Genomic DNA, 14954 nt, shown 5'->3' with positions numbered 1-14954 from the left:
TCTTCAACTGTCCAATTTTGGTGAGCTCTTGCAAATTGTAGCCTCTTTTTCCTATTTGTAGTGGAGATGAGTGGTACCCGGTGGGGTCTTCTGCTGTTGTAGCCCATCCGCCTCAAGGTTGTGGGTGTAACGAGTGGTTATTTCAGTCAAAGTTGCTCTTCTATCAGCTTGAATCAGTCGGCCCATTCTCCTCTGACCTCTAGCATCAACAAGGCATTTTCGCCCACAGGACTGCCGCATACTGGATGTTTTTCCCTTTTCACACCATTCTTTGTAAACCCTAGAAATGGTTGTGCGTGAAAATCCCAGTAACTGAGCAGATTGTGAAATACTCAGACCGGCCCGTCTGGCACCAACAACCATGCCACACTCAAAATTGCTTAAATCACCTTTCTTTCCCATTCTGACATTCAGTTTGGAGTTCAGGAGATTGTCTTGACCAGGACCACACCCCTAAATGCATTGAAGCAACTGCCATGTGATTGGTTGATTAGATAATTGCATTAATGAGAAATTGAACAGGTGTTCCTAATAATCCTTTAGGTGAGTGTATTGTGTATTGTGTGTATTGTTGAAATGTATATTGTAATAGGCTGTATATTAACTTATTCAGAGTAAACTGGTAGTTCTATGTAAAATCAGACGTTGAGCACCCCCATATCGCCAAAATGGCATGATCCTCATTTTGATGCGAAGCTTCGACTGTGAGATTGACAGTTGAATAAGGCTCCGCCCATCAAAGCATCGGATTTTTGACTATTCGGGGTCAACCCTAAAGCATCTAAAGTGTTATATTTGTCATATTTTGCCATTCGATAAGTTATTGGTAATAGGATAGCCTACACATAGTAGGTTTTTCACTCGCTCAATTTTAGACTGCATTGTTATATATTTTGTAGACTCATAACCAACATTTAAATTTTAGCTATACCTATTGTATAATATCATCCTTAGTATCTTTGAGACATGTTGTTGATGCTGCACAAACTGCCCACAAGGCCCAATGAAATTTGATTTAGTAAAACCACACTAGCGGTCCTTCCAATTTCATGGCTACTGCTTCGCCATGCACTATAGCAAAAACTCCTCACACAAACAGACGCACATGCACACACCGTATTTGTGCACCTTGCTGCTATGTGTTTTGTTTTCTTCTGTAAAAACAATCCCTCTTCAAGCTGTAGAATGTGGATGTTTTTCCCCCATTCACTACATACTAGTTACTAAGCAGGTGAATAAGGGAGATGTGCTGTAGTGTAAAGAGGCAGCAGTACAGGTAACTAGATAAAGCTTTGTAGTCTGGAGAAAGACAACTATCTTATTTTTAAATTCCTGTCAGCACAAAAACTATTCATGGAAAAGAAAAGCTCTTTAATTCTCATAAAAACATAAGAAATTTGTATTTGCAGCCTTTTCCCAAAGCAAACCAATGGTTTTCCATTCTTCTGCATCTAAACTACTATGGATTTAGGTGTTTTTTTGCATCGTCTTTTTGATTTTCCCAACACTACACCGGCTACATAAGCACTGGAGTACAACTAACAAAACCAGTGTGCAACAATTTGTGACCCCCTTTGTCAAATACTCAAGAGCAACATTTTAAACAGCGAATATATCAAATGGCTGCCACAAACAATCAGGTAGCAAAGCGTTCTCTTGGTGACAGTGGGATTAGTGCTGCAGGTTTTCTCTCAGGACCCGAGCAGTCGGGCTGCAGCTTGAGTAACTGGATTACAGGCCTTTTTCTCATTTCAAAGGGTTGTGAACTCAGCAGAGGTCTTGCATGATGAAATCAAAGTGGCAGCTGAAATAGAAGGGAGAAAAACAACAAGAGTTTCTCAAAAGTCTCCTGGCATTGGCCAAGCAACTAACGAGAGAGATGCAAAATCAATGATCTTTGCTTCGCTGTGTCACTGGCATCTCCTTCGCATGGCACGAATTCAGTGAGCGATCCCCGAGCGAGGGCGAGGAGGAGAGCATCATCTGGAGAACTGAAATTACTTTACAATACCAAAACACATTCCAAGTGAAAATCACACGGAAGCAACTAACAGCCACACACCTCTTTTATAGCTACCTTTTAACAAATGTGCGCCTATGGCAGGAGCACAGAGGGGAGTCGAGGTGGAGCCCATTCCATCAAATACTCTGTGGTAACTTTAGGGGATTATTTCCAAATCCTTTCAAATGAACTTTCCATCTCAGTGCCTCCTCCTCCGTCTCAGCCATTCCAACTGTCCAACCATTTCTACATCATTTCTGCACAACCTTGCACAAAGCCAAGGCCAAAACAAATGTCTGAGAAATATGGTCAGAGCAGTAAGGAGCTCACTTCATGGCCTGAGAAGGTTTAATATTAGGAATGTTTTATCAATGTGAAAATCAAACACAAAACGCTGTTTGAGGAAGTACTGCACATAATGCATTGAGTCATGTATTCACAAATACAAATAAATCTTGAAAAAGTAAAATATTTAAAAAATTTACTTTAGACCTTACATGCCTTGTTAATAAAACGTTCAAATCACAACAACATGTGTATGTTCAAGCCTCAGGTCCTTAGAGAACACACTGAAACACCAAAGCAATTTTTGTTTTGATTGAGAAGTAAAACAAGTTCCAGCTGAACATATTCCAGATAGGTTATCCATTTACCTCTGCATGACAAAACACCACCCCAGCTGATGCGAGGACATAACTGAAAACACTGCAAGGAGAAGTAGGGCTAAGGTCAAATGTTCCATATTGTCAAATATCCCTAAGAGTAACAAAGAAGTCTTGTAGTTATATATCGCAACTTACATTGGTGAATAAATGTAGAGGAAGGACTGGGGGAAGAGAGAGGAAGAGTAAAATTGTAAAAACAAAAAACACTGTCATGATTAGATCTAGTCTCCATCCAAACAGTCTACACCAAGCTTTGAAGGTTGAGGTTGAGAGAGCTGCACCTTTGTAAACATTGTGCTGTGATATGCATGGGGTGAAAGGGTGAAGTGATCTGCATGGGGTGAAGTGTGGGCCGTTTTGTTCAGGAGGCTAAAGGAACAGAGCTTGGAAGTGAACTGAGCTCACTGAAGCAAAGTTGATGGCAGAGATACCTTACACACGCTCAAAGACCTGGAACACAAACAGCCACAGTTTGTAAATTAAACCTTGAACCACCACCCTCCCAACACACACACACACACACACACACACACACACACGCACTCTACTGTATATGTGGAGGAAGAGAGGAGGGCATTTTAACAGCAGCATGCTGTCAAAAATTGGCTGTGATAACTTTACACATTTCTCAGGCACTGTTTTTGAAGCTGCCTAATTTATTTAATTTAATTAAAATCATACCACCATACCCTTTGTCCTTTAAAAACCTTAACAAATGTCAAAACTTTTCCTTGTGAGCACTACACCAACCAATGTATTCAAGCACTCATTGTGCACCTTTTACATTTTATGACAAGCAGGCCAGTTTTGTGAGATTTTTTGCACCTCATTCATCCATTCACACATCGTGCATTATTATAGCCTAATCAACGCATGCTGCGCCTTTTCTAAGTGCTGAAAATGCCTGAACAAATGCGAGAGGCAAAAGAAAGACAAGGAGGAGAAGGAGGAGGAGGAGGAACGGTTGGGCTACAGAGCTATTCTTCTGCTGGAAAGCTTCATGCACAGTGGACCGCATACCGACACTGCAAGTAACTGACATGGTATTTTATTTAGGAGCTACACTTTTTGAAATCAGCACGCAAATAGCATTTTAGTTTAATGCAATGTTTTTACTGTTATGTGTAAAATGTCAAAACATGGGAAAATAAATGTTTTGGAGTGACTTTTTGATTAAAGCTTGTATTATTTTATTTATTTTTTTTAGAAGGGGAAAAGTAGGAGGTACTAAAATACACAAATTAGAAAGAGAAATCATTTATTCATCCCTGGGGGGAAATTGGTCAATGTAGGTAAAATTTATCAAATGCAGGTCTTTTAACAAAAACACAGGGGATGTTAGGCGTGGATTCAAACTAAAACTTCCCTCGCCAGGCCTGTCATGTGTTTTCTTCTTCTTCCTTTTCTTGCAGTGGAAGGTTGAGACCCAAGCGGCAGCAGATCGTTCCCACATGCTTCCCCGCCGCTCAGCTCTCCAGAGGTGTCAAGCCAGCCTGAAAGAATGAAGTGCCTCCCTATTGTGCTACCCAACTATTATGTGCTTAACATTTCCATGACAAAGATGCCACTCGACTTCTCCTCCATCCATTCAGCTGGAGGGCCCTTGTCCCCCCTCTAATAAAACATTTTACAGCAAATCACTGATTTAAAGCTACTGAAGCCGACCAAAGAGATCTGCAGTCCCTCATAAAAATAATAACATACACATACTCGCAGTATGTATAGCTGCATAAATGATTTTGTAAATATAACACCTAAATAAATGCATCTTGTAACTTGTAGTTTTAGAAAAATAAAGGAATGATCGTCTATTTTAACAACAAAGCTGCCCCCACAGGACAAAAATCTGTCATTGAGATGTATATAAATAATACAAAGACTAACAACTAAATTTAAGATACTAATCTGTGTAATGCAGTAAAAAGTGTATTTACTAATAAAACATGTTTTAGTTGAGTAAAAAAATTTGACTTTCAATCTATTACTAAAATTCAGCTTCTAACAGCCATTTACTATAAAGTCTGATACTAGAGAGTAGAGGGTGTTGTTGGTGGAGGTGTCGAGGGGTCTTCTGTTGATTTATGGTGCCAGTTGCTCTTGACAACAGCCAGCTAAATCAAGACATTGCAGGTCATTAGGCTGTCAGTCAACAGTGGAAGCTGGCCTGCATTTTAAATGAGCCCATATATACTGTACTTAGAGGAACAGGAGTGTAAAAGGTAATATGATACAACGCTGTAATGAAGGACCTGGAAGAGACCAGATATATCACTTAATAGGATAACCATTTTACAAATAGAGTAAAAATGGCTTAATCATTTCACACAACCTGCAATATTAAAATAATATTCCTGTAAATTAGTGAATTTGATATCTCAGTTTTATCTTTGCAAGCAACAGGACTTATGTACTTATACAGCACTGTAAAAGGAGAAATCAAAATAAGTTGCTTTTACATTTAAATTGACTCATTTAATGCACACCTGACCTTACCTATTATGCATGTTAATGGGGTTTTAAGAGCTGAATATAAGTGATTGTAAAATAAAGATTCTCACACTTAGATATACATTATTTTTGTTACCTAACCAAGTTGTTATGCATAAAGCAAGTTACTCCAAATTGATGTAACTTAAAATCTTTCTCAGATTGCCATTATATTTGTCTCATTACAGCGAAATAGCTATAATAAAACGCCAAAACTGACTGAGCAACAAAAGTGTTATGAAGGTTTTCTGACTCATTAAAAACCATTTAACTTTCTGTTTAAAACAAAGCCACAACACCATCAAGGAAGTGATGTGGCAAAATCAACAAATAACTCAGTCAAGAATGATATCTTCAAGTTTCCTTTATGCCTTCTATAAAAGTATATCATTAAGGCAATCATACAGTGGATTTAGACATTTCTCTCTCTAGGCTATACACAGTGAATAAATCATCTCATAGCCTCAAACATAGAGGATTCTCTGAAAAAAATCTATATAAGCTATACACATATATACAAGTCAAATAACTTCCCTTTAAAGCTGGAATTCTCAGTCATTTATTCACATGATGAACATTTGGATGTAACTAGGTGGCATGTAATAAATTACTGTTTCACTTTAACTCCTCATCTATTTACAAGTTCATAGATTCCAGCATTAAATACTTGTAAATCAGATACCCTGGTACCAAATGGCAACAGTGTCATATAAAAATAGTTTTTTATAGAGATTGGCAGTGCACAGTATGTACTGATTAAACCTTGCATTGTTAACAAGCCAACTGTGTCTCTATCATGGCTTTCCTATCAGAGTCTGTGACAGAGAGAAAAGAGGAAAATCTAATTTAGCTTATCACATAAGCAAAGCATCTGTGAAGTGGTGTGGTTTGATAAGGGAGCAGCCTTGAGCTCATGCAGTTTCAAAATATCTTTCTGGTCTCATTTGCATAGAAAATATCCTGATTTGATATCCTTCAGCGTCTATAACTCAATTCAAACAAGGCATGCGCCAACACACCCCTTCCTTTAGTCATTGCGTCTCTAAGCTTTCAATAGTAGCAGGTCAATAAGTGACAAAGGTTTAGATTTCCTTTTATCCGGACAATAGTCGGGGCAGATTATGACCCCGGGGACTAAATGAGGGGCAATACAGCCAAGATGGATGCCAACAGGGTCAAAACACAGTGAGCCGCCGGGAGAGAGGATCCGCTTTCCAGCTCCTCTGGATAGTCCTGATCCGAGGGGTCGTCGTCGTAATCTGGATCCTGGCCGTAGTCGGACCCGCTGCCCTCATCCCTCACGGGCGAGTCGAAGCACAGCGCCTTCATGCTGCTCTTGACAAACTCACAGATGGCCCTCTCTGTCCCGTCACACATACAAGTGTCCAGCTGCTGACCCTTGGGTATTTTACGCATATTCGCGATCACATTCCGGCAAGCATTCGTGCAGATTGCCCCGCTGAAAAGTTTCCCGCAGTGGTTCAGATAATCGTGCATGGTGGAGCTGCACTGCTGGTCTCTCTCGCACTGTCGCCGAGCTTCCGTGCAACCAGTGCTGGTAGTCCTGGGCAAACATGGCTCGATGGCCCGTTTGGTGCTCGTACACAACGGGTCGTGGGCGCAGCTGCAGTCCTCCAGAGCTGGCCCGTTTTTGGTCAAATTGAGCTGAACGAGCGAGGAGATGCAGTGGCTGGGGCACTTCTTCCTGTCCCCGTTCAGCACGGGGCCACACGCGCGCGTGTAGTGTTCGTATGCGTAATTGCACTCGGGCTCTGCTTGGCAGTTCATTATGGCTTGCCAGCATATCAGCCTCCGACCATGGGATGGCGAGGCCACAGATAAGTAGCCGAAAAACAAGAGCACACAACCAAGAGGCCAAACATATCTACAGGCGCTCTGTGTCAATGCGCCAGAGCGTGCCATTGTTCTGGCTGCAAGAAACGCAAAACTCACAGCAGTGTCATATGTAAAACTTCTACACTACTTCCACTAATAGTGTCTTCACTGGAGAGTCTTTTTTATTCCGTGGCAGATGGTGTGTGATAGGCCCGTGTGTGGGCGTTCAACAGGCTGGCACTGCGCTGTGTAATCCCGACTCCATAAACCCGTCAGCGCTGATCCATTTGAGCCGGATTCTTGAGCGAACCTCCCGTTATCCGTACATGATTGGGGTGGAAACTAAAATAGAAACTCACAGGCGCAAAAGAGACGCAAGAAGAAAAGTTCTCCGCAAGTTCAGTTGAGTTTCTGCAGCGGCTCATTCCATCGCAGTGATTCCGAGTTCATGAAACAAACTGCCTCTAGCTCAGCGATTCCCTCTCGCGTCCTCTCTGCTAGCGGATCTCCTCCATAATGCGAAGCCGGACAAGTCCCGAGAGCCCATTGGTGGACTGCGCTGGGTCATTTAGTGGTCCTTGTGCGCAAAGTGCAAACAAATACTGCATGGGGAAAAATAACAACCCTTGCGGGTCGCAAAGTGGTCCTCTACTCTCTCCCCTTTGAGCATTTGTCTTTCTGTGCCTCAGCCCCCTCTCCACACATTAGCGAGTTGCTTTTCATTGGTTGGCCACTTGTTGTGGGTTTCTACGTTGTGGGCGGGAGTTTGAGGTGGGAGGAAGATGGTCTTGAGAAATACAAGGTGAGTTGGGATGAATGTGTTGGAAACACATTTTGTCGAGGGAGCACTCCTCCTAGTTTATTATCTAGGAAACTGGTTATATAAACATTTTACTGCTCACAGAACTTCATAGTGCACACTCAAAAAGTATGCGATATATACTGATTTTCAGGGGAAAATACAAGGTTTTTATAAAAATATTGATTATATTTCTCTGTATTATGACGTTCATAATTTTATTTTACAACATTACAAAATACAAGCCTATGACTTATTTTGCATTATCACATATGATAGCAAATGCTGCAGAGGTTTATTTAAATGGTTATACCCTAACTGATGTTTTTAGTATACAAATATTTTAATTAGTACTCTATTGAATAAAGAGTTGTTTTTCCATTCACAGAGAAGTGTGTTTTAGTGCAGAGAGCAATTTAGTATCTGAGAAATTAATTCTATCCATGTTGCTATCAGAATTTCTTAATGTACATTATAAAAAAAGTATATAATAGGATTTTAAGGTAAAACACAAAGCTTTTCAAGAAAATATTGTTGATATTTATCAATATTAGTTACAATCACCAGCTTTGGTTCATAATATGTAATTTACAATATTGGATACATTCCCTTGACTTCTGCTGCATTACATGGACAATAATAAAAAAAAAAACAAGTCTATTTGTTTCTGACATGTTATACCCCAACTGATTTTTCAGTGACAGTTATTTTAATTTAAGGATTACTTATTAAAGTGCATTTATAGCCTAAAACCTAAGCTATAGTATTGATTTTTGAAATATACATACCTTTTGAAAGTATTTTTTGAGGCATTTGAGGTGACAGAGGTGGACCGACATGCATTAAAAGTCCCCGGCTGGAATCAAACAGGAGATGTTACAGTCAGAGCATCTCTCATATGTGCTTGAGCCACCATGACACCCCAATAAAAATAACTTTTTATGCTGTAATATCCTGTAGATAATTGATGACACTGTGACTGCACTGCTGTACAATAATAAATTGAACTCCATAACGTGATGCCTGCAGTGCTAATGATCTGTGCAACATCCTTACTGATCATTTAATTATGCACATCCTATTAACTCTTCCTCAGCAGAGCAGTTGAGTACAGATTAATTGTGGAATAACAGGACACTCAGTGAACATCACTTAGTATAATCACTCATTAAGGCTAACTTCCCTCATATTATTGTACTACATCACACACTGTCAAATGCTAATCCAGTGAAACAGAACAGTGGCATTATGTGTCTTGCCTTAACATGTGATCTGATATTAGTTCAACCTGACTAACTTCAACCTTAGTTGTAGGTTATAGTATATAGTATAGTATCTTCATTTTTAAGTGGACTCCAGGAGTTTTTCAGTGATTAAGTGACCACTCTTTTTGATACCAACTTTTCCTCAATCTGGTATGTTTGCATCCGATTTTTTTAAATTTTATTTCCATTATTAACTTTCAACAGGTGTAAAGATGTTGCATTGGGCAATAGGTAATAAATGTGGGCAGACAGAAAGTAAAGCAACTTTACAGTTAAACACTCCTTTGTTGGTTGTGATTCACACATCAGTGTCTTCTCGTTTTCAATAGTTTTGCTTTCCACTGTAAAATAATGTGACAGCTAAGATGAAAAAAGGATTTTTATATAGAGTGTAAATTTGACTATTTCCAGTGAGGTTTTTGGCTTAAAGTTCACAACATAAAGTATAGAATAAAGCAGTTTGGGGACAAAAACATTCAGCAGGTTTGTAAATTTGTCTCCCCCCGGTTTGAATGACAGTTGTCTGGTGTTTGGTTTTGGGACAAAGTTTTTGCACACAACTGACCACAACCAGAGCAATGACAAAAACACATTCTTAAACTCTCATAAGGGCTGCAACTAACAGCTATTTTCATTATTGACTAACCTGCTGATGATTTCCTCGATTGATCCATTATATATTTGCTCTATAAAATGTAAAAAGAAATCGTGCCCATCATAGTTTACTAAAGACCAAGATTACATCTTGAAATGTCTTGTTTTGTCTTAAACAATGAGGCAAATGCTTTAGGAGACAGAAAGGTCAATAAAAATGTGAAAACCTTGTTTTAGAAAAAGATTTGACATTACAGCTTCTTTCCAAGAGATTAGATATCTGCCTGGACCACATCATCAAAATGACATAAGTGTGTGTGTGTGTGTGTGTGTGTGTGTGTGTGAGTAAAATGATAGCCCACATGTTGACACATGAGCGAGAGGAGGCAGTTTAGTTCTTGAGGCTTGATGTGGATGAGGGAGTCCGGGAAAGAGCAGTGAGGGCACAAAGGCTGTTTGTGTTTCAAACAGCATTCTGATCTCAGGAATGTACCTTTAGGCCACAGCCGTGAGCTTCCCACTGCAAACAATGCACTCAATGTCAGTTACGGCTGGCTAGCACAGACGCTGCTGGCGCTACTCCAAGGTCCCAACTCGTCGAAAATGATGGATACAGGGAACTCAATACCTCAGGAGTCCCTCTCCTGCCTTCCCTCCAGCACAAAGAATGGAAACACTGTGTGCTTCAACAAAAGATTTCCAAACACCAACATCTTCATTGTTTCAAGTGCTTTTAGCACAACTGTAATATGAAACAGAGGCAACACCATTCAAGCAAGGTAGTCATTCATGTTTTTTATATTAGTGTAAATAAAGCAGCAATTTTGCCCATATTTAGAAAATGAGTTAAGTCTTCTGAGAAAAGGCCTCATCATCCACATAAAAAAAACTAACTTTTATCCTAAACACTTACAGACGGAAAAAAAAAACTGATCAAGTCATCCGACACTTTTTGTCTTTGCCAACAGCTGTACGCCTAAACCAGATGTGCTGCACTGAGAGCTGAGCGTCGTTACTTTGAGGGCTCAATTAAACCAGAGTTCTTGCCGCAACAGTCCAATTAAGGGACAAACATAATGATATTAAAACCATCCCCTGCTGGTGTTCAGAACACTGAGAGCTAGCGACGTTTAGTAATGTTTTGAGAAGAACACCATACTTCAGACAAAGTTAAGACATATTATATTTTATACAATCCTGCACACTGTGTATCACTTGTACTCACTTTATTAATGACATTTTGGTATTTTACCTGATGATGGTCTGAGTACCGAAACATTGTTAATTAAGTGGGTAAAAGTAATCAACAGCATGCAGGATGTTTTTGTCCTTTCACATTTTGAGTTTTTGATCTGACACACTTGTCCAAAACACTTTCTGGAGTGTAAGAACATTGTTGAGATTGTTATTTAAAGTATATGATGAAAAATAAACTTATGACTAGAGTATGGTGTCTACTTCATTTATGACATTAAAGACATTCTGGTGCCCTATTTTATACATTGTGAGATTTTTTTCTTCCACATTTTAACCTTTTTATCTCATAAATGGTCACAAGACTGTGGAGAAGTATCAAGAGAGCTGTGTTATCAGGATTTCATCAGTACCGGAGTGAGAGGAATCCCAGCAGGTCAGCAGCAGTGGGCCTGCACCATGCTGTCTGAAAAAGGAAATATCAGGATACAGGAAATGAGTTGGCAGGAACTATCCATTCAAATTGCTTCCTCTTTGGGATTTCAGAGAAGCGATAATGGCAAGTGATAAGTTATTTGGAACAGAACCAAACAAGATTAAGGATTCATTTCCTTCCTCATGTCTGCCTATTAATTTGTCCCACGTTCGTCTGTCCTCTTCTGGGGATTTGTGTTGATTTGTTCGGTTTGGAACTGCAGAATGACGCACAAGTGATTACAACAGTACAAGTTGCCAGATAATGGCAGAAAGCCATAAATAAACCACCTATTTTTATCATTTCTAGAGTGCTTTGGCTGCAAGAGTCGCACAACCCTGGAAATTGCTTTGCTTACGTGACAGTGTTAAAAGGGAAAATCCCTTGCAGTCCAACGTATTGTCCCTTTTTCACAATAATGAAGAACACTGATATAATGCAGTTTTCAGGGAACATACACATTTACTTTTCTTGAAACCAAATCAGTGACACACGCCCCTAGTTTTAGGAAGTAGGAAATTCAAACTTCCATTCCCGTTGTGCTTTAAAGTACCTCTAAAGACTGGGTGGATTCCTTCTTCAAAATCCTGCTAAATGGGTAAAATGTTAAATGAAGTGTTATGGGGGGCGTGTTCCTTTAATCAGTAAGATTAAAGTCATCCATCATGTCAAATAGGCACCGATCCTGCTGACTCTTTGAGCACAGTCCACTGCACCATAATTTCTACACAATTCAACATGATCTGACCTACACATGTGGTCTACCATCAAAAGAGGAAACAAACTCTGACAAAGTAATTATCACATTTATCACACGCCATTTTGGTCAGGTGCAGCAGCAGTCATTGTTTATATATTGTCAGTATGTTATTCTTTTTAGTAATGCTTAAAATACAGTAACATGTTCTCCATAAGATTATTCAGTGACTCAAATCAATCCTTGAGAGAATGTACAGATCAGTGTAACATTTTATGAACTTAAACTGGGGTTTTACTGTGTATCACACCAACTACGCTTAAAAAGGAGATAAAACTGCAAGTATCTAAATGTGGTATAGAAGAAAAGCCAAATACATTGTAGGGGCTAAGGCTCTGATCATGAACCACACCATCCCTGGTTCATGTCTGACCTCAGACCATTATTACATGTCGTCTCTCTCGCCGCTAATTTCCTGTCTCTCTACTGTCTGCATCAAATACAGAAATAAAATGCATTAAAAACGGTCGCAGACGTTTTCATAAACCAGCCCTACACCAAACTACAAACCAATCAGCGGGTCGGTTGTTGGTGGTTACGATCACAGATTGCAAAAAGGGCTTTGACACACTTACAAGGCACCCAGTAGTAAAGACGTTTTATCAAGGCATCCAGAGACTGAGGCCATCCTCTTCTCACTTGGCTCCCCAGTGGAACCTGAAGGAAAGGTAATTGTCAGACCTATCATTTAAACCCTTAAAATAGAAAAACTAAGACACCCTGACTTTGAAGACAGCACTCATCTTTGGCTTTATGTTTACTTCAAGTAAACTAACAGTGTGGGTGGAGCATGTGCTTGTAGAAATGTAATTACATCCAGGTAACTTCTCTAGTATTTACCCCAACAGACCTCTATGAATCTCTACGTGGCCTCCACACACACCGCATATCACACAGGCAGCTGTTGCAACACATGCTGCTCAGCCATCAGCCTGTCTGAGTGGCTGTTTATGCAGGCCTGAAGGCCTTTCATATCACTGCAGACAAACACCAGCACATATGGACCAACCAATAAAGATCTAACCCCCGACACAGACATATGACCTTAATCTCCCAAACATGGAATGCAGCAAGAAAGAATTTAACAATATAAAAACACAACAAAGCAAACGTAGGCATAATCACTTTGACCTCAAGCGCTAAACATTCCTGATCTGCTGTTGATGAAAGCTTCGTTATAGAGAGTGATACTCTCTTGTATGCTTGTGACAGGAAAGTTTCTTTGTGGCTATTTTGTCAGACAATTTACAAGAAGATAATGTGATTGATTTTACAACTGACTATTGGTATAATAATGTTAGTAAAGGCTAGGTAGAGGTTGAAATCTTTCAAATACTGCCAATGCAGTAACCAAGTTCTGATTTTGGTCTCTATCAACTCCTGGGGGAAATATTTGGCTCTTTCACTGTTAATTCTCCACTATGGTCACAAACTACGTCTGTCTGCTGTAGTGTAGAGTCGGTTTTTAGAGTTTTTCCACTGAAAAAAGCTGCCTACCTACAGCCGAAAATTACGTGTGATGACAGCGGAGACAAAAACAGTAAACTTTTGCAGGCTGGACGGCTGAACAATGAGCTGAAACTCATTACGATGCTCCGTAAAGCCGAGTGGAACTGCAGATTCAGGTGATAATTCTCTGTAGGTTCACTATGAGCGATCCCCCTTCACATTGTCACATTGTTTTCCCTTGTCATTTGATACAGTATTACAAAAATATCAATTATACCCACTTTAACCAATGTTGTAGTTGCCTAACCCTAACCATACCATAGTTCATTTGCCATAACCACAATCATTCCCTCGCCTTAGTTGCCCCTCTCCAGATATAGCGAAAAGGGAACATTTTAAACACATTTGCCTTGGATGTAAATAAACTGAACATAACCTAGGGTTTTGCAGAATTGTCCATGTTTAATATTCTTGTCTGGCTATAGGGGTGCTTTATTTAGGATTGGTCTTTTTTATAGCAAACTCACACTCCACTAAACATTTCTGTGCATCTCTAACAGTTTGCTTACCAGTCTTGAGTACACAGTTGATAGGATATGTAAACAACAGAACACAGCAGAATACCAACTCACATAGCCTTCAGACCTGTGTCCCAGAACCTCCTGCAGTTTCTTGGCAGACCTCCAAACCTTGAGTACCAATTTAAGAGATTAGACCCAGAAAAAGCATGCAAGACCGAGACAAATGGCCCCCACCAGATCTCTCTCGGTCAACCTCTGGCATCACAGTCTGCTATAGAGACGTCAAGTAGTGCGGGAGGGAATGTGAAACCCTAGCATGTTCCCCCATTTGGCACGTTCCTGAGGCTCCAACGCAGTTATGAGGCCACTTCATAGGAGTGTAAACTGTGTATTTAAAAAGCCGTCATTGTGGGACTAACATTGGCCCTGGTGTAGGTTGTTAGAATAACTGAATGACACAATGGTTTCTTTTCTAAATAAACAGATGTGGGTAGGCTGTTAAAACCCTAAACCATTTTTTTCCTCTTCCTCCTCCATCCCATCTGTAAGTGGCCTCACACACACACTTTCTCTCTTTCACTCACTTTCACGGTTTCACTCTCTTTCTCTCTCTCTTCCTCCTGCTGTCCGCATGTATAAGAAAGGCAAAGGGACGGTTTCCTCCAGCAGCTGTTTAATACAGACGGGCCTCTATTCCAGCCTCCACAGTGAAGTGATATCCATCGTCTGCACGAGCTGATTAATTATGTGTCATTCTTAACTCCTCCACGACCACTGCCCCTCTGCAGCCCTCCCAAAGCACCCCCACTCCTCCTCTCCTACCCATCCTCCTCCCACGCTGCACATGGAGGAAATGAACTCACCACAATCCTGCTGGCACTGGACTCCTATCAAATCTAATTCTTGATGA

The 14954-nt window shown here is 40.2% G+C and overlaps 1 protein-coding gene across 1 annotated transcript; it reads right to left on the bottom strand.

Moving 5' to 3' along the window:
- Nucleotides 1-5503: 5503 nt before the first annotated feature.
- On the bottom strand, nt 5504-7657 carry gas1a (growth arrest-specific 1a). Its single transcript, XM_046033803.1, has one exon. The coding sequence runs from the start codon at nt 7075-7077 to the stop codon at nt 6289-6291; it is 789 nt and encodes a 262-aa protein (XP_045889759.1). The 5' UTR covers nt 7078-7657; the 3' UTR covers nt 5504-6288.
- Nucleotides 7658-14954: the final 7297 nt, after the last annotated feature.

This window comes from Micropterus dolomieu, linkage group LG21 (genome assembly GCF_021292245.1).
Source record: "Micropterus dolomieu isolate WLL.071019.BEF.003 ecotype Adirondacks linkage group LG21, ASM2129224v1, whole genome shotgun sequence".
Classification (NCBI taxonomy): Eukaryota; Metazoa; Chordata; class Actinopteri; order Centrarchiformes; family Centrarchidae; genus Micropterus; species Micropterus dolomieu.
This window is presented reverse-complemented; position numbering and strand designations above follow the sequence as displayed.

What these genes read in the sequence shown, in the direction of transcription:
- gas1a (XM_046033803.1), bottom strand. Translation starts at nt 7,077, where the DNA reads ATGGCACGCTCTGGCGCATTGACACAGAGCGCCTGTAGATATGTTTGG.